This window comes from Pristiophorus japonicus, chromosome 1 (assembly GCF_044704955.1).
Source record: "Pristiophorus japonicus isolate sPriJap1 chromosome 1, sPriJap1.hap1, whole genome shotgun sequence".
NCBI lineage: Eukaryota > Metazoa > Chordata > Chondrichthyes > Pristiophoridae > Pristiophorus > Pristiophorus japonicus.
This window is the reverse complement of record NC_091977.1, coordinates 10,014,902-10,037,296: the sequence shown is the minus strand read 5'-3', so window position 1 is coordinate 10,037,296 and position 22,395 is coordinate 10,014,902. Positions and strand designations below refer to the sequence as shown.

Sequence of the window (22,395 nt, the reverse complement as noted above, 5' to 3'; positions counted from 1 at the left end):
GTGTCGGGGGGGGTGGGGAAGAGAGAGAGAGAATGATGGGGGGGTGGAGAGAAGAGAGAGTGAGTGTGTGAGGGCGGGAAGAGGGGAGAGAGAGAGAGAAAGTGGTGTGGGGGGGGGGGGGAAGGGAGAAAGTGGAGAGAGAGAGATGGGGTAGAGAGAGAGAGAGAGTGGGGGGCAAAGAGAGAGGGTGGGGGGGAGAGAGTGGAGGCAGGAGAGAGAGAGAGAGAGAGAGAGAGAGAGGGGGGAGGAGCCAGAGTGAGTGTGGGGGCGGGGGGATTGAGAGTGTGGCGGGGGGATTGAGAGAGTGGGGGGTGTAGAGAGAGAGTGGGGGGTGTAGACAGAGTGGGGGAGAGAGAGTCGGGAGGGGGGAGAAAAGAGAGGGAGGAGAGAGAGAAAGTGGGGGGGAGAGAGAGCACGAGAGTCGGGGCGGGGGAGAGAGAGCGTGAGAGAGTGAGGGGAGTGGGGGTAGAGAGAGAGAGGGGGGGTTGGGGGAGAGAGTGGGGGGGTGAGAGAGCGTGATGGGAGTGAGGGTGTGGGCGGGCGGAAGAGAGAGAGAGAGAGAAAGTGATGGGGGGAGAGAAAGAGTGTGTGGGGGGGAGAGAGAGAGAGAGAGAGAGTGTGTATGGGGGGGAGAGAGAGAGAGAGGGGGAAGAGAAGAGAGAGTTGGGGGGGAGGGAGTGAGAGTTGGGTGGGGGGGGGGAGTGAGAGTTGGGTGGGGGTGGGGGGGGAGTGAGAGTTGGGTGGGGGTGGGGAGTGAGTGAGAGTGGGGTGGGGAGGGAGGGAGTGAGTGAGAGTGGGGGGTGGGGCGGGAGTGAGGGGGGGAGCGAGTGGAGGGGGGAGGGAGAGAGACTGAGTGGGGGAGAGAGAGTGGGGGGAGAGAGAGAGAGAGAGAGTGAGTGTGGGGGGAGAGAGAGAGAGACAGTGTGGGGGAAGAGAGAGAGAGAGTGTGGGGGAAGAGAGAGAGAGAGTGTGGGAGGAGAGAGAGAGAGAGAGAGTGTGGGGAAGAGAGAGAGAGAGAGAGAGAGTGTGGGGGGAAGAGAGAGAGAGAGAGAGAGAGAGTGTGGGGGAGGGAGAGAGAGAGAGAGAGAGAGTGTGGGGGAAGAGAGAGCGAGAGAGTGGGGGGGGGGAGAGAGCGTGATGGGAGTGAGGGTGTGGGCGGGCGGAAGAGAGCGAGAGAGAAAGTGATGGGGGGGAGAGAGAGAGAGTGTGTGGGGGGGAGAGAGAGAGAGAGTGTGTGTGGGGGGGAGAGAGTGTGTGTGGGGGGGGAGAGAGTGTGTGTGGGGGGGAGAGAGGGCGGGGCAGAGAGAGGGGGAAGAGAAGAGAGAGTTGGGGGGGCGGGAGTGAGAGTTGGGTGGGGGTGGGGGGGGAGTGAGAGTTGGGTGGGGGGGGAGTGAGTGAGAGTTGGGTGGGGGGGAGTGAGAGAGAGTTGGGTGGGGGGGGGAGTGAGTGAGAGTGGGGGGTGGGGAGGGAGTGAGTGGGGGGTGGGGAGGGAGTGAGGGGGATGGGGGGAGCGAGTGGAGGGGGGAGGGAGAGAGACTGAGTGGGGGGAGAGAGAGAGAGTGGGGGAGAGAGAGTGGGGGGAGAAAGAGAGAGAGTGAGTGTGGGGGAGAGAGAGAGAGAGAGAGAGAGAGTATGGGGAAGAGAGAGAGTATGTGGGGGAAGAGAGAGAGAGAGTGTGGGGAAGAGAGAGAGAGTGTGGGGGAAGAGAGAGAGAGAGTGTGGGGGAGAGAGAGAGAGAGAGAGAGAGAGTGGGGGAAGAGAGAGAGAGAGAGAGAGAGAGTGTGGGGGAGAGAGAGAGAGAGAGTGTGGGGGAGAGAGAGAGAGAGAGAGTGTGGGGGGGGGGAGAGAGAGAGAGAGAGAGTGTGGGGGAGAGAGAGAGAGAGTGTGGAGGAGAGAGAGAGAGAGTGTGGGGGGGGGGGAGAGAGAGAGAGAGAGAGAGTGTGTGGGGGGAGAGAGAGAGAGAGTGTGTGTGGGGGGGAGAGAGGGCGGGGCAGAGAGAGAGAGGGGGAAGAGAAGAGAGTTGGGGGGGAGGGAGTGAGAGTTGGGTGGGGGGGCAGGAGAGTTGGGTGGGGGTGGGGGGTGGGGGAGTGAGAGTTGGGTGGGGGGGAGCGAGTGAGAGTTGGGTGGGGGGAGTGAGTGAGAGTGGGGGGTGGGGAGGGAGTGAGTGAGAGTGGGGGGTGGGGGGGGAGCGAGTGGAGGGGGGAGGGAGAGAGACTGAGTGGGGGGAGAGAGAGAGAGTGGCGGAGAGAGAGTGGGGGGAGAAAGAGAGAGAGTGAGTGTGGGGGGAGAGAGAGAGAGAGTGAGTGTGGGGGGAGAGAGAGAGAGTGAGTGTGGGGGAGAGAGAGAGTGTGGGGGAAGAGAGAGAGAGAGAGAGAGAGTGTGGGGGAAGAGAGAGAGAGAGAGAGAGAGTGTGGGGGAAGAGAGAGAGAGAGTGTGGGGGAGGGAGAGAGAGAGAGAAGAGAGAGTGGGGGAGAGTGAGAGAGAGAGAGAGAGTGGGGGAGAGAGAGAGAGAGAGAGAGAGGGGGAGAGAGAGAGAGAGAGCGAGAGTGGGGGGGGAGAGAGCGTGATGGGATGAGGGTGTGGGTGGGCGGAAGAGAGAGAGAGAGAGAAAGTGATGGGGGTGAGAGAAAGGAGTGTGTGGGGGGGAGAGAGAGAGAGTGTGTGTGGGGGGGAGAGGGTGTGTGTGGGGGGGGAGGAGAGTGTGTGTGGGGGGAGAGAGGGCGGGGCAGAGAGAGAGAGGGGGAAGAGAAGAGAGAGTTGGGGGGGAGGGAGTGAGAGTTGGGTGGGGGGGGAGTGAGAGTTGGGTGGGGGTGGGGGGGGAGTGAGAGTTGGGTGGGGGGGAGTGAGTGAGAGTTGGGTGGGGGGGGAGTGAGAGAGGGTTGGGTGGGGGGGGGGTGAGTGAGAGTGGGGTGTGGGGAGGGAGTGGTGGGGGGTGGGGAGGGAGTGAGGGGGGGTGGGGGGGGGAGCGAGTGGAGGGGGGAGGGAGAGAGACTGAGTGGGGGAGAGAGAGAGAGTGGGGGGAGAGAGAGAGAGAGAGTGAGTGTGGGGGAGAGAGAGAGAGAGTGTGGGGGAGAGAGAGAGAGAGAGAGTGGGGGAGAGAGAGAGAGAGAGAGTGTGGGAGAGAGAGAGAGTGTGTGGGGGAGAGAGAGAGAGAGAGAGAGAGAGTGTGGGGGAGAGAGAGAGAGTGTGGGGGGGAGAGAGAGAGAGAGAGTGTGTGTGGGGGAGAGAGAGAGAGAGTGTGTGTGTGGGGGGGGAGAGAGGGCGGGGCAGAGAGAGAGAGGGGGAAGAGAAGAGAGAGTTGGGGCGGAGGAGTGAGAGTTGGGTGGGGGGGGGAGTGAGAGGTTGGGTGGGGGTGGGGGGGGAGTGAGTTGGGTGGGGGGGGGAGTGAGAGTTGGGTGGGGGGGGAGTGAGAGTTGGGTGGGGGGGGGGGGTGGGGGAGTGAGTTGGGTGGGGGGGGAGTGAGTAGAGTGGGGGGTGGGGAGGGAGTGAGTGAGAGTGGGGGGGGGGGGAGGGAGTGAGTGAGAGTGGGGGGGGAGCGAGTGGAGGGGGGAGGGAGAGAGACTGAGAGGGGGGAGAGGAGAGAGTGGCGGAGAGAGAGTGGGGGGAGAAAGGAGAGAGTGAGTGTGGGGGGAGAGAGAGAGAGTGAGTGTGGGGGGAGAGAGAGAGAGAGTGTGGGGGAAGAGAGAGAGAGAGAGAGAGTGTGGGGGAAGAGAGAGAGAGAGAGAGAGTGTGGGGGAAGAGAGAGAGAGAGAGAGAGAGTGTGGGGGAAGAGAGAGAGAGAGAGAGAGTGTGGGGGGAGAGAGAGAGAGAGAGTGTGGGGGAAGAGAGAGAGAGAGTTGGGGGAAGAGAGAGAGAGAGAGAGTGTGGGGGAAGAGAGAGAGAGAGAGAGAGTGTGGGGGAGAGAGAGTGTGGGGGGAGAGAGAGAGTGTGTGGGGAAAGAGAGAGAGAGAGCGCAGGAGTGGGGGGGGAGGGAGAGAGAGAGTGGGGGGGAGGGAGAGAGTGGGGGGAAGAGAGAGTGGGGGGGGAAGAGAGAGAGTGGGGGGGAAGGAGAGAGTGGGGGGGGAAGAGAGAGAGTGGGGGGGGAAGAGAGAGAGGGGGGGAGAAGAGAGAGAGTGGGGGGGGGGAGAGAGAGAGTGGGGGGGAAGAGAGAGAGTGGGGGGGGAAGAGAGAGAGTGGGGGGGAAGAGAGAGAGTGGGGGGGGGAAGAGAGAGAGTGGGGGGGGGAAGAGAGAGAGTGGGGGGGGGAAGAGGAGAGTGGGGGGGAAGAGAGAGAGTGGGGGGGGAAGAGAGAGAGTGGGGGGGAAGAGAGAGTGGGGGGGGAAGAGAGAGAGTGGGGGGGAAGAGAGAGTGGGGGGGGAAGAGAGAGTGGGGGGGAAAGAGATAATGGGGGGGAAGAGAGAGAGTGGGGGGGGAAGAGAGAGAGTGGGTGGGGAAGAGAGAGAGAGGGGGGGAAGAGAGAGAGTGGGGGGGGAGAGAGAGGTGGGGGGGGGAGAGAGAGGTGGGGGGGGGGAAGAGAGAGAGTGGGGGGGGGGAAGAGAGAGAGTGGGGGGGAAGAGCGAAAGTGGGGGGGGGGGGGGAGAGCGAGAGTGGGGGGGGGGAAGAGAGAGAGTGGAGGGGGGAAGAGAGAGAGTGGAGGGGGGAAGAGAGAGAGTGGAGGGGGGAAGAGAGAGAGTGGAGGGGGAAGAGAGAGAGTGGAGGGGGGAAGAGAGAGATGGAGGGGGGAGAGAGAGAGTGGGGGGGGAGAGAGAGAGTGGGGGGAGCCGGGAGAGAGTGGGGGGAGCCGGGAGAAAGTGGGGGGGGGGAAGAGAGTGTGTGGGGGGGTAAGAGTGGGGTGTGAGAGAGTGGGGAGGTGGAGAGAGTGTGAGAGAGTGGGGAGGTGGAGAGAGCAAGAGTGAGTGGGGGGGAGAGAGTGAGAGAGGGGGGAGAGAGACGAGGGGGGAGAGAGACGAGAGTGTGAAGGGGAGGGAGAGAGAGAGAGAGAGAGTGAAGGGGAGGGAGAGAGAGTGGGGGGGGGAGAGAGAGAGAGAGAGGGGGAGAGAGAGTGGAGGGGGGGGGGGAGAGAGAGAGGGGGGGAGAGAGAGAGGGAGGGGGGCAGAGAGAGTAGGGGGGAAGAGAGAGAGAGTGGGGGGGGGGAGAGAGAGAGAGTGGGGGGGGGGGAGAGAGAGAGAGTGGGGGGGGGGAGAGAGAGAGTGGGGGGGGGAGAGAGAGAGTGGGGGAGGAGAGAGAGAGGGGGGGGGGTGGAGAGAGAGTGGGGGGGGGAGAGAGAGAGAGTGGGGGGGGAGAGAGAGAGAGAGAGTGGGGGGAAGAGAGAGAGAGTGCGGGGGGAGAGAGAGAGTGGGTGGGGAAGAGAGAGAGAGAGAGAGAGAGTGGGGGGGGGAATAGAGAGAGAGAGAGGGGGGGGAGCCAAAGAGAGTGAGGGGGAGAAGGGAGAGAGAGAGGGGCGGGAGAGAAGAGAAGAGACAGAGTGGGGGGAGAGAGTGACGGGGTGGGAGAATGAAAGTGTCGGGGGGGGGGGTGGTTAAGAGAGAGAGAATGATGGGGGGGGGGAGAGAAGAGAGAGTGAGTGTGTGAGGGCGGAAAGTGAGGGGAGAGAGAGAAAGTGTGTGTGTGGGGGTGGGGGGGGAGAGAGAAGAGAGAGTGAGTGTGTGAGGGCGGGAAGAGAGGGGAGAGAGAGAGAGAGAAAGTGTGGGGGGGGGGGGGGGAAGGGAGAAAGTGGAGAGAGAGAGAGTGGGGGGCAAAGAGAGAGGGTGGGGGAGGAGAGAGTGAGAGAGTGGAGGCAGGAGAGAGAGAGAGGGGGGGGGGGGGGAGGAGCCAGAGTGAGTGTGGGGGCGGGGGGATTGAGAGAGTGTGGGTGTAGATAGAGAGTGGGGGTTGTAGACAGAGTGGGGGAGAGAGAGTCGAGGGGGGGAGAAAAGAGAGGGAGGAGAGAGAAAGTGGGGGGGAGAGAGAGCACGAGAGTCGGGGCGGGGGGAGGAGAGCGTGAGAGTGAGGGGAGTGGGGTTAGAGAGAGAGGGGGGATTGGGGGAGAGTGGGGGGGGAGAGAGCGTGATGGGAGTGAGGGTGTGGGCGGGCGGAAGAGAGAGAGAGAGAGAGAAAGTGATGGGGGGAGAGAAAGAGTGTGTGGGGGGGAGAGAGAGAGGGAGGGGAGAGAGGGAGGGGCAGAGAGAGAGAGGGGGAAGAGAAGAGAGAGTTGGGGGGGAGGGAGTGAGAGTTGGGTGGGGGTGGGGGGGGAGTGAGAGTTGGGTGGGGGGGGAGTGAGTGAGAGTTGGGTGGGGGGGGGGAAGTGTGTGAGAGTGGCGGGTGGGGAGGGAGGGAGTGAGTGAGAGTGGGGGGTGGGGAGGGAGTGAGGGGGGGGAGCGAGTGGAGGGGGGAGGGAGAGAGACTGAGTGGGGGGAGAGAGAGAGAGAGAGAGAGTGTGGGGAAGAGAGAGAGAGAGGTGTGGGGGAAGAGAGAGAGAGAGAGAGAGAGAGTGTGGGGGGGAGAGAGAGAGAGAGAGAGAGTGGGGAAGAGAGAGAGAGAGAGAGAGAGTGGGGGGAGAGAGAGAGAGAGTGGGGGGGAGAGAGAGAGAGAGAGAGAGAGAGAGTGGGGAGAGAGAGAGAGAGAGAGAGGGGGGGGAGAGAGCGTGATGGGAGTGAGGGTGTGGGCGGGCGGAAGAGAGAGAGAGAGAGAGAGAAAATGATGGGGGGAGAGAAAGAGAGTGTGGGGGGGGAGAGAGAGAGAGAGAGTGTGTGTGGGGGGGAGAGAGGGCGGGGCAGAGAGAGAGAGGGGGGAAGAGAAGAGAGAGTTGGGGGGGAGGGAGTGAGAGTTGGGGGGGAGGGAGTGAGAGTTGGGTGGGGGGGGCAGTGAGAGTTGGGTGGGGGGGGGGGAGTGAGTGAGAGTTGGGTGGGGGGGAGTGAGTGAGAGTGGGGGGTGGGGGGGGGGGAGTGAGTGAGAGTGGGGGGGTGGGAGGGAGTGAGTGAGAGTGGGGGTGGGGAGGGAGTGAGGGGGGGTGGGGGGGGAGCGAGTGGAGGGGGGAGGGAGAGAGACTGAGTGGGGGGAGAGAGAGAAAGTGAGTGTGGGGGAGAGAGAGAGAGAGAGTGAGTGTGGGGGGAGAGAGAGAGAGAGAGTGTGGGGGAAGAGAGAGAGTGTGGGGGAAGAGAAAGAGTGTGGGGAAGAGAGAGAGTGTGGGGGAAGAGAAGAGAGAGAGAGAGTGTGGGGGAAGAGAGAGAGAGAGAGGTGTGGGGGAAGAGAGAGAGAGTGTGGGGGAGAGAGAGAGAGAGTGTGGGGGAGAGAGAGAGAGAGAGAGAGAGAGTGTGGGGGGGGGAGAGAGAGAGAGTGTGGGGGAGAGTGAGAAAGAGAGAGAGAGAGAGAGAGAGTGTGGGGGGAGAGAGAGTGTGTGGGGAAAGAGAGAGAGAGAGAGCGCAGAGGTGGGGGGGGGAGGGAGAGAGAGAGAGTGGGGGGGAGGGAAGAGAGAGTGGGGGGGAGGGAAGAGAGAGTGGGGGGGAGGGAAGAGAGAGTGTGGTGGGAAGGGAGAGAGAGAGGGAGGTGGGGAGGGAGTGAGCGTGAGAGTGTGGGAGGAGGGTGAGAGTGGGGGGAGAGAGGAGGGGGGAGAGGGAGGGAGGGATAGATAGATAGAGAGAGAGAGAGAGAGTGGTGGTGGTGGGGAGGGGGGAGGGTGTGTGTGGGAGAGAGAGAGAGGGTGAGGGAGAGAGTTTGGGAGGGAGTGAGAGAGGGGGTGAGATGAACTGGGGTGGGGAGAGGGAGACTGGGGGTTAAGATAGAGAGAGAAACGGGGGGAGTAGAGAGACTTGGGGGGGTGGGGGGTGAAAGAGAGAGGGGTGGAGAGAGGGAGAGTGGGTGGGTGGGGAGAGAGAGAATCGTGGGGGAGGAGAGAGAAACTGAGGGTGGTGGTGAGAGAGAGAGAGAGAGTGGGTGGGGAGGGGGGGGAGAGAGTTTGGGAGGGAGTGAGAGTGGGAGTGAGATGAACTGGGGCGGAGAGAGGGAGAACGAGTGCGGGGTGGGGGGAAGAGAGAGAAATAGGGGAGGGGGTGGGGGGAGAGGGGGAGGGAGAGAGAGATTTGGGGGCGAGAGAGAGTCGTGGGGGAGGCAGAGAGAGAGAGTGGGGGGGGAAGATAGATGGAGAGAGACAGGGGGGAGAAAAAGAGAGACTGAGGGGGAAGAGAGAGAGACTGCGGGTAGGAGAGAGAGTATGAGTGGGCGGGGTAGAGAGAGAGAGAGAGAGAGAGGTGGGGGGGGAGGGAGGGAGAGAGAGCGAGACTGGGGGGAGAGTAAGAGAGACTGGGGGCGGGTGTAGAGAGAGAGAGAGAGGGGAGGGGGGAGAGAGCGAGACTTGGGGGAGAGTAAGAGAGACTGGGGGTGGGGGGGGAGAGAGAGAGACTTTTGGTGGGGAGGATAGAGAGAAAGACTTGGGGGAGAGCGAGAGAGACTGGGGGGTGGGGGAAGGGAAGAGAGAGAGAGAGAGACTGGGGAGGGAGAGAGGGAGGATGGGAGAAAAAGAGACGGGGGGGTGGGGGGGAGAGAGACGGGGGGCAGAGAGAGAGAGAGAAACTGGGGGGAGGGGAGAGCGAGAGACTGGGGAGGGGGAATAGGGGGAGAGACTGTGGGGGGTGGAGGAGAGAGAGAGAAAGAGACTTGGTGGGGGGGGGAAGGAAAGAGAGGCTGGGGTGGAGAGAGTGAGTGGGGGCTGGGGTAGAGAGAGCCCGCGCGCGAGCGAGAGAGGGCGAGTGCGAGACTGGGGAGAGGGAGAGACCGAGATTGGCGATAGATAGAGAGGGAGAGAGACATGGAGTGGGAAATTGCCCTCTTTAAGGCCCATTACTGCCCTTAAGAGGCCTGTCCAAACCCGCGTGGGAGGTTGCGGGGCTGACCTATCCGCAATTGCCCCCGGGCCGGGGGCAGTGAGAACAGGTTTCCCCCGCGCCCTGTGTTTCTGCCCGTCCTGCTGACCCCTTACCGCCCAGCCGGAGAAATTGCCCTGCAGATGCACGGCCACCGCCGGTCGTGCCCCAGCCAGCTTCGCGATGCGGGAAGCAGCCAGTGGCTGGGCGGTGCGGCCTCCATTTAGTTTTAATTGTTGGCAGGCTCCTGAGTCTGCCCGACAATGACTGCCGCTGGTTTGGCCGAACCCCTCCCTGGTGGCCCAGTGGGCTCCACATAGGTCTCACAGCGTCTATTTTAACCGAAGGGCTGGGGTAGGGACGCACATTGCGACATGTAAGTGCCGCTGTGCTCCCGATACCGCCTCTAAACAGCGCCCCAAAGCGCTGGGAGGAGGCGTCGGAGTTAAAGAGCCGAATTTTCCCGCTCTTCCCATTGACTCCCACTGGGCGGTAAATTTCCGGATTAATCAAAGTGCCCTCCCCAGTTTCCCGCGGAGAGCAATTTCGGCCCCAGAGGGGGAGAGAGATGGAGAGATAGAGAGGGAGAGAGATGTTAAGAGCGGAAGGGAGAGATAGACAAAAAAGAAGAGAGAGAAGAGCATAAAAGTGGCGATCACAATGCTGGGAGTGTACTTTTGACCCCCCCCCAAACAGTCAAAGGGAGATAGAAGAGCAAATATGTAGGCACATTTCTGAGAAGTATAGAGACTATAGGACAGTAATACCTGTAGTGGGGTATTTCAACTAACCTAATATTAACTGGGATAAAAGTAGTATGAAAGGTATAGAGGGTGCAGAATTCCTAAACTGCATTCAGGAGAACTTTTTCAGCCAGTACGTAGCAAGCCCAACAAGGGAGGGGGCAATTCTGGACTTAGTTTTAGGGAATGAAGCTGGGCCGGTGAAAGGGGTATCAGTGGGAGAGCATTTTGGTGCTAGTGATCATAATTCAGTTAGATTTAGTGTAGTTATAGAAAAGGATAAAGATAGACCAGGAATAAAAGTTCTCAATTGGGGAAAAGCGAATGTTACTAAGCTGAATGTGATTTAGCCAAAGTGGACTGGAAACAACTACTTGAAGATAAATTAGTGTCAGAGCAGTGGGAGGCATTCAAGAAGGAGATTGTGAGGGTTCAGAGCAATCCCTTAAAGAAAAAGGGTGGGACTAACAAATTTAGAGCCCCCTGGATGTCAAGGGACATACAGGGTAGGATAAAGGAAAAAAGGGAGGTTTATGACATACTGAGGGCTCAATACTGCAGAAACCCTGGAGGAGTGTAGAAAATGCAGGGGTGAAATTAAAAAGGAAATTAGGAAAGCAAAGATGAAATGTATCCCAGCTGTTAAGGGAAGCAAGAGAGGAAATAGCAGAGGCTCTGACTATCATTTCCCAATCCTCGCTGGTCCAGGTGTGGTGCCAGAGGACTGGAGGACTGCTAATGTTGTACCATGGTTTAGAAAGGGATAGACCGAGTAATTACAGGCCAGTCAGCCTAACCTCGGTAGTGGGAGATTTACGAGGATGTTGTCTGGACTGGAGAATTTTAGCTATGAGGACAGATTGGATAAGCTGGGTTGTTTTCTTTGGAGGGGAGACCTTATTGAGTTGTACAAAATTATGAGGGGCCTGGCTAGAGTGAATAGGAAGGACCTATTTCCCTTAACAGAAGGGCCAACAACCAGGGGGCATAAATTTAAATTGTTAGTAGGTTATGAGGGGAATTCCTTTTACCCAGAGGGTTGCGGGGGTCTGGAACTCACTGCCTGAAAGGATGGTAGAGGCAGAAACCCTCATCACATTTAAAAATACTTGGATATGCACTCGAAGTGCCGTAATCTGCAGGGTTACGGACAAGAGCTGGAAAGTGGGATTAGGCTGGATAGCTCTTTGTCGGCCGGCCTCATTCCGTGCTGTAAATTTCTATGATAGAGAGGGAGGGGGGGAGAGAGATATGGAGATGGAGTGATAGATGGAGGGTGGGGGAGAGACATTGATAGGGGCATAGAGAGAGAGGCCTGGGTTGAGGGAAGGGAGGGAGAGAGAGAGAGAGATGGAGCGTATGGGGGAGAGGGAACGAGAGAGGCGGGTCTGGGGGAGAGAGAGACAAGGGGGGCAGGGGAACAACGTGGGCAGGGTGCTTGTGAGCAGGGAGGCAGATGGGCCGGGAGCTTGGTAGTTCTCTGTTGTTGGGGCCCTTGTGTTTGCAATGGGATCTTACTGATCCCATTGCATTGAAACTTTTAAGTCTAGGCATTGGATCTTTGCTGGAGCCCCTCACAATATCCTGATACCAAAACTTTATATAATCCTCAAAAGTGCTTCATTGGCTGTAAAGCGCTTTGGGACATCCTGAGGTCGTGAAAGGCGCTATATAAACGCACGTCTGACTGACTTTAATTGATTGCCGCAGATCTTTTCCTTCTGTCAGATCCTGGTACCAAACCGATGACAGACCCTCTCCATCCTGGTGATGGGCCCTCTGTGTTTGATTAAGGTAAGGAGTCACGGAGGAAGGGTATAGTGGAACGGGATCAGTATTCACATACGTGAGCAGATTACCTGTAAATAAGGTACGTATTTATAATAGAAGTATACCGTTCAATGCTAAATGTAGCTTCTGCTAATATAAGCTAAATAGATCATAGAAACATAGAAAATAGGTGCAGGAGTAGGCCATTCGGCCCTTATAGCCTGCACCGCCATTCAATGAGTTCATGGCTGAACATGCAACTTCAGTACCCTATTCCTGCTTTCTCGCCATACCCCTTGATCCCCTTAGTACTAAGGACTACATCTAACTCCTTTTTGAATATATTTAGTGAATTGGCCTCAACAACTTTCTGTTGTAGAGAATTCCACAGGTTCACCACTCTCTGGGTGAAGAAGTTTCTCCTCCTCTCGGTCCTAAATGGCTTACCCCTTATCCTTAGACTCTGACCCCTGGTTCTGGACTTCCCCAACATTGGGAACATTCTCCCTGCATCTAACCTGTCTAAACCCATCAGAATTTTAAACGTTTCTATGAAATCCCCTCTCATTCTTCTGAACTCCAGTGAATACAAGCCCAGTTGATCCAGTCTTTCTTGATATGTCAGTCCCGCCATCCTGGGAATCAGTCTGGTGAACCTTCGCTGCACTCCCTCAATAGCAAGAATGTCCTTCCTCAAGTTACGAGACCAAAACTGTACACAATACTCCAGGTGTGGCCTCACCAAAGCCCTGTACAACTGTAGTAACACCTCCCTGCCCCTGTACTCAAATCCTATCGCTATGAAGGCCAACATGCCATTTGCTTTCTTAACCGCCTGCTGTACCTGCATGCCAACCTTCAGTGACTGATGTACCATGACATCCAGGTCTCGTTGCACCTCCCCTTTTCCTAATCTGTCACCATTCAGATAATAGTCTGTCTCTCTGTTTTTACCACCAAAGTGGATAACCTCACATTTATCCACATCCTCCTTGCTTCATTGCACCATCTCATTTTTATTCTTCAGTGTTTTTGCCTCCACTGCTCTACCTGAAAGTCCATTCCATATATTGATCATCAGAACAGGAGTAGGTCATTCAGCCTCTTGAGTCAGTTCTGCCAATATTTATCCCTCCAACATCTCAAACAGAAGGTCTGCTCATTATCGCATTGCTGTTTGTGGGACTTTCCTGTCCGCAAATTGGCGGCCATATTCCCTATCTTAAAAGAAAAGAAAGACTTGCATTTATATAGCGCCTTTCACAACCACCGGACATTCCAAAGTGCTTTACAGCCAATGAAGTACTTTTTGAAGTATAGTCACTGTTGTAATATAAGAAACGTGGCAGCCTATTTGCGCACAGCAAGCTCCCACAAACAGCAATGTGATAATGACCAGATAATCTGTTTTAGTGATGTTGATTGAGGGATAAATATTGTCCCTAGGATATCGGTGATAACTCCTCTGCTCTTCTTCGAAATAGTACAACGGGATCTTTTACTTCCACCTGAGAGGGCAGATGGGGCCTCGGTTTAACATCTCAGCACTCCCTTGGTACTGCAATGGAGTGTTTGCCTAGACTTTTGTGCTCAAGCCGCTGGATTGAAGTTGAATTTGCAACGTTATGACTCTTGGGCGAGAGTGCTACCCACTGAGCCACCAACTGGGCTACACTGACACTTTTACAACAGTGACTGCAATTCAGAAGTATTTAATTGGGTGTCGAGCGCTTTGGGACATCGTGAGGTTGTGAAAGGGACTATAAAAAATTATTTCTTTTGGATATGGAGGCGGGGGGCTCAGGTAGGAATTATAGTATAAATAGTATTTTAAAAACAAACCAAAGGGGAGAGAGTAGAGCAACAGTCAGAAATTGTGCTTTAGGTACTGCAGGTAAAGGGAAAAATAAAACTGACTAAACCAGGAGAGAGAAATAAAAAAACAAGTGAGAAAAACATTAGAGCTGAAGGACAGGCTGGGATGTGTGGTCCAAATAAGCGTCCTTTATACAAACACGCAGAGTATAAGGAATAAATTGAATGAACTGCAGACGCAAGTTCATACTGGAGGGTGTGACATGGTAGCCATTAATATGACATGGCTGCAAGACAGGACTGGGAACTAAATATATCATCATCATAGGCAGTCCCTCGAAGTCGAGGAAGACTTGCTTCCACTCTAAAAGTGAGTTCTTAGGTGACTGAACAGTCCAATACAGGAATTACAGTCTCTGTCACAGGTGGGACAGACAGTGGTTGGAGGAAAGGGTGGCTGGGGAGTCTGGTTTGCCGCACGCTCTTTCCGCTGTCTGTGTTTGTTTTCTGCATGCTCTCGACGATGAGACTCGAGGTGCTCAGCGCCTTCCCAGATGCTCTTCCTCCACTTAGGGCAGTCTTTCACCAGGGACTCCCAGGTGTCAGTGGGGATGTTGCACTTTATCAAGGAGGCCTTTGAGGGTGTCCTTGAAACGTTTCCTCTGCCCATCTGGGGCTCGTCTGCTGTGTAGGAGTTCCAAGTAGAGCGCTTGCTTTGGGAGCCTTGTGTCTGGCATGCGAACAATGTGGCCTGCTCAGCGGAGCTGATCGAGTGTGGTCAGTGCTTCAATGCTGGGGATGTTGGCCTGGTCGAGGACGCTAACGTTTGGGCGTCTGTCCTCCCAGGGAATTTGTAGGATCTTGCGGAGACATCGCTGGTGGTATTTCTCCAGCGATTTGAGGTGTCTACTGTATATGGTCCATGTCTCTGAGCCATACAGGAGGGCAGGTATTACTACAGCCCTGTAGACCATAAGCTTGGTGCCAGATTTGAGGGCCTGGTCTTCAAACACTCTTTTCCTCGGGCGGCCGAACTTCACAGTTCCTACCAGGTAAATTTACATAGTGGGCAGGGTTTTTAAAAATAAAATGTGTTTTTTTAGTTTTATTTTTTATGTTTTAAGTGTGTTTTAAAACTCCTACGCCTGTAAAAGTAGGCTATACGCTTGCTTTTATCAGGCGCAAGAGTTTTGAGGACATTTGCTGGGCAAGATATAGGTAAATCCCGCAATCTTGCCCTTGCAAATGTCCTCGCTCCCAATATGCATTGGATCTGCCAAGCGGTTTTCAGTGCATGCGCATTGTGCATTGAAAACCGGCTTTTGGGATGCCTTCCCGGGTCCGTACACACTCCATACGGATCCGGGGAGGCCGCGATTTCTGGGCTAATATGTCCTGGAGGCAACAAGAGGGTATGCCACATTAGATTTAGCCATGAGTAATGAGCCAGATTTAGTTAACAGCCTAACTGCATGAACATTTATCCAATAGCAATCGTAACATGATTGAGTTCAACGGGGCGTTTGAAAGGGAGAAACGCAAAGCAGCTGCTAAGATTCTAGATTTGGGTAAGGCTGACTTCAATGGGATGAGACAGAGACTGTCCTCAGTAAACTGGGCAAATCTGTTAATCTGTGAAACGACAGAAGATCAGTGGGAGATGTTCAAAAATAATTTAATGTGATACAGAACCAGTTTATACCCCCGAGGGGCAAGAGCTCAACTTGCCCAAAAAAAACAGCCATGGTCAACTAAAAAGGACAGCATAAAACTAAAAGAAAAAGCGTACAACAATGTAAAAAATAACACAGATCCTATAATGGGAAAGATACAAAGAACAGCAAAGGATCACAAAACAGATAGTAAAAGCTACAACAAAGGAGTATGAAAAACTTGGTTATCAAAATCAACACTATAGTATATTTGCTTCATGGGTTCTTTGCTTAAAAATGTATGGCTGTAAATTAGCTGAAAGAGCTAACTGGTTTGTTAGCAAAGATTGAACACTACCCAGCTCACAACTGCACGTCTCATTGTGGAGAATCTGGACTCAATTAACTGGGGTTTTATTGAGTCTTGTGAACATCACATGACTGGCTAAGCCACTCACAGTGCAACAGCTCCACAACTCTTTTTGGGGGAGGGAACAAAATAAACATTAGATCAAGTCCCCCTGATCTGGGGGACACTCCAGACACTTTTAACTGTCCCTTTATTTTTTTTTATGTTTTTTGTTTTTCGGTGGGGTTTTTTTGTGATTTTTTTTTGGGGGGGGGCATTAAAACCATATATTTTACAAGTGCTCCCTATAAAAGGGGAGGGGGACACTAAAACCGGCAATTAAAACAAATTAAACTTTAAAACATATAAAATCGAATTAAAATTTAGTTGCACTCCAGTCCCTCCGGCGCACACCTCTCGCGGAAGGCAGCGAGCGTACCGGTGGACACCGCGTGCTCCATCTCTAGGGACACCCTGGCCCGGATGTAGGCGCGGAAGAGAGGCAGGCAGTCAGGCTGAACGACCCCCTCGAGCAACAGCTCCACAAACCTGGGAGCATGCTCACAGATGCATACATTATAAACAAAGAATTTTTACAGTTACATTAGGAAAAGGAAGGTAGTCAGGAGCAATGTTGGCCCCATGAAAACTGAAAGTGGTGATGTTGTCAATGATAAGGAAATGGTGGACATGTTGAATAATTACTTTGTGTCAGTATTTACAGCAGAAGAGGATGATAGCATGCCAGAAATCCCAAGGGAACTAATATTGAATCAGGGATAGGGACTCAATAAAATTAACGTAAGTAAAATAACAGTAATGAAGAAAATAATGGCACTTCGGAGTGACAAATCCCCAGAATCAGATGGTTTCCATCCCAGGGGTTTAAAAGAAGTCGGTGAGCACATTGCAGATGCCCTAACTATAATCCTCCAAAGTTCTCTCGATTCAGGAACTGTTCCTTTAGATTGGAAAATTGCCTACGTCACTCTGCTAATTAAGAATGACGAGAGAGGGAAACCAGGAAATTATAGACCAGTTAGCCTAACATCTGATGAAAGGAAATTGCTAGAGTCTATAATTAAGGATAGGGTGACTGAACACCTCAAATTTTCAGTTGATCTGAGAGAGCCAGCATGGATTTGTGAAAGGTAGGTCATGCCTGACAAACCTGATTGCATTTTTTGAGGAGGTGACTATAGTAGTGGACAAGGGAATGTCTATGGATGTTATTTATATGGACCTCCAGAAGGCATTTGATAAAGTCCCACATAAGAGACTATTAACTAAGGTAGAAGCCCACGGAATGTAGGGCAAATTATTGACCTGGTTAGAAAATTGGCTGAGCGGTAAGAGTCAGGGTAAATTGGGAGAAATTATTTCCGCTGGTTGGGGAGTCTAGGACGAGGGGGCATAGTCTAAAAATTAGAACCAGACATAAGAAATAGGAGCAGGAGTAGGCCACCTGGCCTCTCGAGCCTGCTCTACCATTCAATAAGATCATGGCTGATCTGATCATGGACTCAGTTCCACTTCCCTGCCCGCTCCCATAACCCTTTATTCCCTTGTTGCTCAAAAATCTGTCTATCTCCGCCTTAAATATATTCAATGACCCAGCCTCCACAGCTCTCTGGGGCAGAGAATTCCACAGATTTACAACCCTCAGAGAAGAAATTTCTCATCTTAGTTTCAAATGGGGCCAGACCTTTCAGTAGTGAAATTAGAAAACACTTCTACACACACAGGGTTGTAAAAGTTTGGAACTCTTTTCTGCAAATGGCAATTGATGCTAGATCAATTGTTAATTTTAAATTTGAGATTGATAGCTTCTTGTTAACCAAAGGTATTAAGGGATATGGGCCCTTATATGGAGTATATGGAGTTAGGTCGCAGATCAGCCGCGATCTCATTGAATAGCGGTGCAGGCTCGAGGGGCTGAATGGCCTCTTCCAATGTTCTTTCTTTGAGTGGTGTGCAACAAAGCAGTGACGGATACAGCATCTGCCCGTTTCGAATGGTAATGTGCAGTGTTGCACCTTGCATTATTTCAAAATCTTTTGTGCTTTTCAGGACCCTGTTTTGTGCCCAAACAAGTATACGGAATTAACTTTCTGCAACTGAAGGTTGGTATTTAACGTTAATCAAACCCTTTGGATGATGACATAATATATTGGGATTAGACAGCACGATTAAACCTGCAGCATATCCATCGCACCTCACTGAGCGGCACTGCACCAAGCAAGATCTCAGGTGATTAAGATCCCGGGTAGTTAAGATAAACCGCTTGTACCTGACCAGTGAAATGGGGCCCTTTTTCCGGTTGGAAATAATTAAAGACAAAACTGAATTAATGTACCAAAGAATTGATTGAGGTAATTTTGGATACACATTTGGTGCTTTGTAGACTTATTAAATGTTGGTGTTCAGAGAGATTTAGTTGTCCTACTACAGGAAACACAAAGTTAACATACGGGTACAGCAAGCAACTGGCAAGGCAAATGGCATGTTGGGTTAAAGGCATAAGGAAGTCTTGCTACAATTGTACACAGGGCTTTGGTGTGACCACACCTGAAGTTTTGGTCTCCTTATCTAAGGAAGGATATACTTGCCTTGGAGGCAATGCAACAAATGTTCACTAGATTGATTCATGGAATGAGAGGGTTGTCCTATGAGGACAGATTGAGCCTATACATTCTGAAATTTAGAAGAATGAGAGGTGATCTCATTGAAACAGAAGATTCTGAGGAGTATTGACAGGGTAGATGCCGAGAGGTTGTTTCCCCTGGTTAGGGAGTCCAGAACTAGGGGACATAGTCTCAGGGTTAAGGGGTCGGTCATTGAGGACTGAGAGGAGGAGGAATTTCTTCACTCAGAGGGTTGTGAATCTTTGGAATTCTCTACCCCAGAGAGCTGTGGATGTTGATTCGTTGAGTACACTCACAGCTGAGATTGATAAGATTTTTGGGGTCTAGGGGAATCGAGGGATATGGGGATCGAGCGGGAAAGTGGAGTTGAGGTCGAAGATCAGCCATGATCTTATTGAATGGCGGAGCAGGCTCGAGGCACCGAATGGCCGACTCCTGCTCCGAATTCTTATGGTCTATTGCTAAGAACAATGTACAGCATGTGATGGTAATGGGTCTAAGTTATAAGGAGTAGTCAGGCAGCTTTGAAGGGCCAAATTTTTTTCCAAGTCTGCTTTGTGTTTTGTGAGCTCAGTAGCCTGTGGAAGATGCTGAGCTTGCAAATACTGCTGGTTCGGAAGGAAGTCCAGAGGTTTCATGACTCTAGTGCTGCAAACGGGTGTCTCTCTGCAGGATATTGAAGTGGGATATAGTCAGAAAATAAGTATACAGAATAAGATCAATGTCTTGCATGTCTCTCGTTCAGGTTTTCAGATGTTGTAATTCACTCTCCGGTGTTTTTCAATTTCACCAACTATATCCATACATATACTTTAATCCAAACATTGATATGTATAGTTCTATCTGTCCACCTCGCTGCCTCAGTCCCGAGAATATATTTTTGAAAGGTCCAACAGCTGCTTTCTCCTGCTATCTTACAGAAGTGGATCTAAGTTGCAACCTTTTTCACAAAAGACTACCGCTCGTAATTTAAAATAATGTCTTGAAGCTGTTATAACAGGACCTTAGAGTAAGCTGTTAATAAATCTGTTATATTGTGTTGGCTCCCAGACTGAGGTTCTTGCCTAACACCCAGTCATTGCAAAGACAACCTGGAACATTGCTCCCTGGCCTATATTGGCTACATATGGCAAAGCCTCGAATTTAACATTTCCACCCTTGTGTTCAAATCCTTCCACGGCATCACCCCCCCACCCCCCTATCTCTGTAACCTCCATCAGCCCTACAACCCTCCTAGATCTCTGCGTTCCTCCAATTCTGGCCTCTTGCGCATCCCCTGATTTCCAGCGCTCCACCATTGGTGGCAGTGCCTTCAGCTGCCTGGCACTGAAATTCCCTCCCTAAACTTCTCTGCCTCTGGCTCCTCCTTTAAGACGCTGCATAAAACCTCCCTCTTTGACCAAGCTTTTGGTCACCTGTCCTAATATCTCCTTATGTGGCTTGGTGTCAAATTTTGTCTGATAACGCTCCTGTGAAGCACCTTGGGATGAAAGACGCTATATAAATGCAAGTTGTTGCTTAAGTCCATACTTGCTCCGGAAACTCTGATTGTTGCCTCCGTTATCTGGAGGATTGATTTCTCTAATGCTTTCCGAGCCGACCACCACCCTGCTTGAATTTCAGCTCATTCAGAACACCGCACACTCATAAGTACATAAGAAATAGGAGCAGGAGTAGGCCATACGGCCCCTTGAGCCTGCCTGCCATTCAATAAGATCATGGCTGATCCGATCATGGACTCGGCTCCACTTACCCGCCTGCTCCCCATAACACCTTATTCCCTTATCGGTTAAGAAACTATCTATTTCTGTCTTAAATTTATTCAATGACCCAGCTTCCACAGCTCTCTGAGGCAGCAAATTCCACAGATCCGCAACCCTCTGAGAGAAGAAATTCCTCCTCATCTCCGTTTTAAATGGGCGGCCCCTTATTCTAAGATTATGCCCCCTAGTTCTAGTCTCCCCCATCAGTGGAAACATCCTCTCTGCATCCACCCGGTCAAGCCCCCTCATAATCTTATATGTTTCGATAAGATCACCTCTCATTCTTCTGAATTCCAATGAGTAGAGGCCCAACCTACTCAACCTTTCCTCATAAGTCAACCCCCTCATCTCTGGAATCAACCTAGTGAACCTTCTCTGAACTGCCTCCAAAGCAAGTATATCCTTTCGTAAATATGGAAACCAAAACTGCACACAGTATTCCAAGTCCCCTGCACCAGCACCCATGTCCATTACTAGTTTCCTGTGTCGCAGCAAATTAAATTGCTGGTCCTGCCTCACTCCCTCTGCTTCACCCTACCCTATCTGGCCATCTCCAGCCATCCCTGCGCACTCCCTGTGCTGCGCGACACCCGACTACTGCTTATTTCTTGCTCCACATTGGAGGCCCTCCCTCCTTTCGTTCACTGTACCCTTGACTTTGTCAATTCTTTCTCAAAGCCCTTCACCTAATCCCTGTCTTTAAAAGCCTCCTTTAAAACCTTTCCTCTCCTTCCCCTTGCGCCCAATTCCTCCCCTTGCTCCCAGTTTTCCTGTTTCTTCCCACATTTCTGCCTTCAGCTGCCCCTTTGATGATGAATACTATAGAACAACATGTTTTAAGCTGCTGGGCACAGTCTGGGGTTTTGTGATAGTGTGGAAGGTATCTGGGCAAGTATTTCCAATAGATGCAGTACTGTGCTCCTTGCTGATTCAGAATGACTAATTCAACAGGGCGCAACCAGTTAATGGCCGAGTCCGACCAGAGACGATACCCAGTCACAGGATTCATTCTCGTTGGATTTCCAGGACTTCAGGATGTGGAGTCAGGCCTGGGGTCCCTGCTCCTGGTTGTATATATTTTGATCATTGTTGGGAATGTTTCTGTACTGTACATGGTAACCACAGACAAACGCCTGCACATGCCCATGTACTTCCTCCTCGCTAACCTGGCAGCAGTGGACCTGGTGCTGACGACTGCTGTCATCCCTCGAATACTGGCGAGGCTCATACTACATCATAAATTTATTCTGTGGAGTAACTGCTTTGTTCAGATGTATTTCTTCCACAGTATGTCCGCAGCAAAGATACTGCTACTCTCGATAATGGCCTACGACCGTTCAGCCGCAATATGCAACCCCCTGTATTATTTGTCCCTCACAAGAGATGCTATTTTTGGCAAAATGGCAGGTCTTGCCTGGGTCACCGGCATGGTTTGCTTCTTGCCTCCAATAATGCTAGCCTCTATTTTTCCGTTTTGTGGGGCAAACGAAGTTTACAATTCCTTCTGTGAGCTGTTGTCGGTCACGAGCCTCATTTGTACAGACGCCAGCATCGTCCAATTTGTAATCCTGGTTTTAAATGTGATGTTAGTCGTGTTAAATTTTGTATATATTGTCTATTCCTACATCAATATAGCTAAATCAGTAAAGGGAAGTGCCCTCCCTGAGCTAAGAAAGACCTTATCCACCTGTGTGGGCCACATGCTCCTCACAAGTTTCTATTTTCCCTCAGTGGTCCTTTATATTGCAATATTTTATTTTGGCTGCATCCCCCCCATCATCAGTGTTGCTTTTGCTGTTTTGTATGTTACCTTAACCCCTTTATTGAGTACGATTATTTACATTCTGTCAGCAAAGCAAATGAGACAAAAAATTGTTCAACTCATCAGGAGAAAAAAGATTTCTCCTCCCTTTGGAAGCACTGTCGCTGTTGAGAGCCATTGAGATTGAATAAAGAATCATTAAACTAATGACCATTCCCGCCATATGTTTGTTGTGTTCATCAGTTCACCGAAATCTCTGCTTTGTTTTTTTTTGTCAGTGTTTAGGATCAAACTGAACCAATACAGTTTGGCACAAGAGGGTACAAAAGAGATTTACTAGAATGGTTCCAGGGATGTGGAGACTGCAGAAGCTGGGGTTGGTCTCCTTCGAGCAGAGAAAGCAAAGAGGACATAAATAGAAAATAAGAGCAGTAGTAGGCCATTCGGCCCTTCGAGTCTGCACTGCCATTCAATATGATCATGGCTGATCCTCTATCTCAACACCATATTCCCGCTTTTCCCCCATATCGCTAGATGCCTTTTGTTTCTAGAAATCTATCTATCTCCCTCTTAAATATATTCAGTGACTTGGCCTTCACAGCCTTCTGTGGTAGAGAATTCCACGGGTTCACCACCCTCTGAAAACATTTCTCCTCATCTCTATCCTAAATTTCCTATCCTGTATCTTGAGACTGTGACCCCTTGTTCCAGACTTCCCAGCCAGGGGAAACATCCTCCACCTATCCAGTCTATCCAACGCAGTCAGAATTTTATACGTTTCAATGAGATCCCCTCTCATTCTTCTAAACTCTAGTGAAGACAGGCCTAGTCGACGCAATCTCTCCTCATACGTCAGTCCTGCCGTCCCAGGAATCAGTCTGGTGAACCTTTGCTGCACTCCCTCTATGGCAAGTATATCCATTCTTGGGTAAGGAGACCAAAACTGCACACAATACTCCAGGTGCGGTCTCACAAGGCCCTGTTTCATTGTATTAAGACATCTTTGCCCCTTTACTCAAATCCTCTTGCAATGAAGGCCAACACATTATTTGCCTTCCTA

General features: G+C 52.3%; 1 protein-coding gene across 6 annotated transcripts in view; it reads left to right on the top strand.

Moving 5' to 3' along the window:
• The window catches only part of LOC139262244 (olfactory receptor 6N1-like), a 22,179-nt gene extending 628 nt beyond the window's left edge, over positions 1 to 21,551 (top strand). The window contains exons 2-4 of one of the 6 annotated variants that reach the window (XM_070877393.1): positions 11,308 to 11,373; positions 17,236 to 17,288; positions 20,525 to 21,551. In XM_070877393.1, coding sequence (XP_070733494.1) covers positions 20,539 to 21,516 — 978 coding nt within the window. In that variant the 5' untranslated portion in view covers positions 11,308 to 11,373; positions 17,236 to 17,288; positions 20,525 to 20,538 and the 3' untranslated portion in view covers positions 21,517 to 21,551. Of the gene's footprint in view, positions 1 to 11,289; positions 11,450 to 17,235; positions 17,416 to 20,524 lie in introns of those variants that run through there. The other 5 variants (XM_070877399.1, XM_070877404.1, XM_070877412.1 and 2 more) reach the window with 5 other exon arrangements.
• The last annotated feature ends 844 nt before the right edge of the window (positions 21,552 to 22,395 follow it).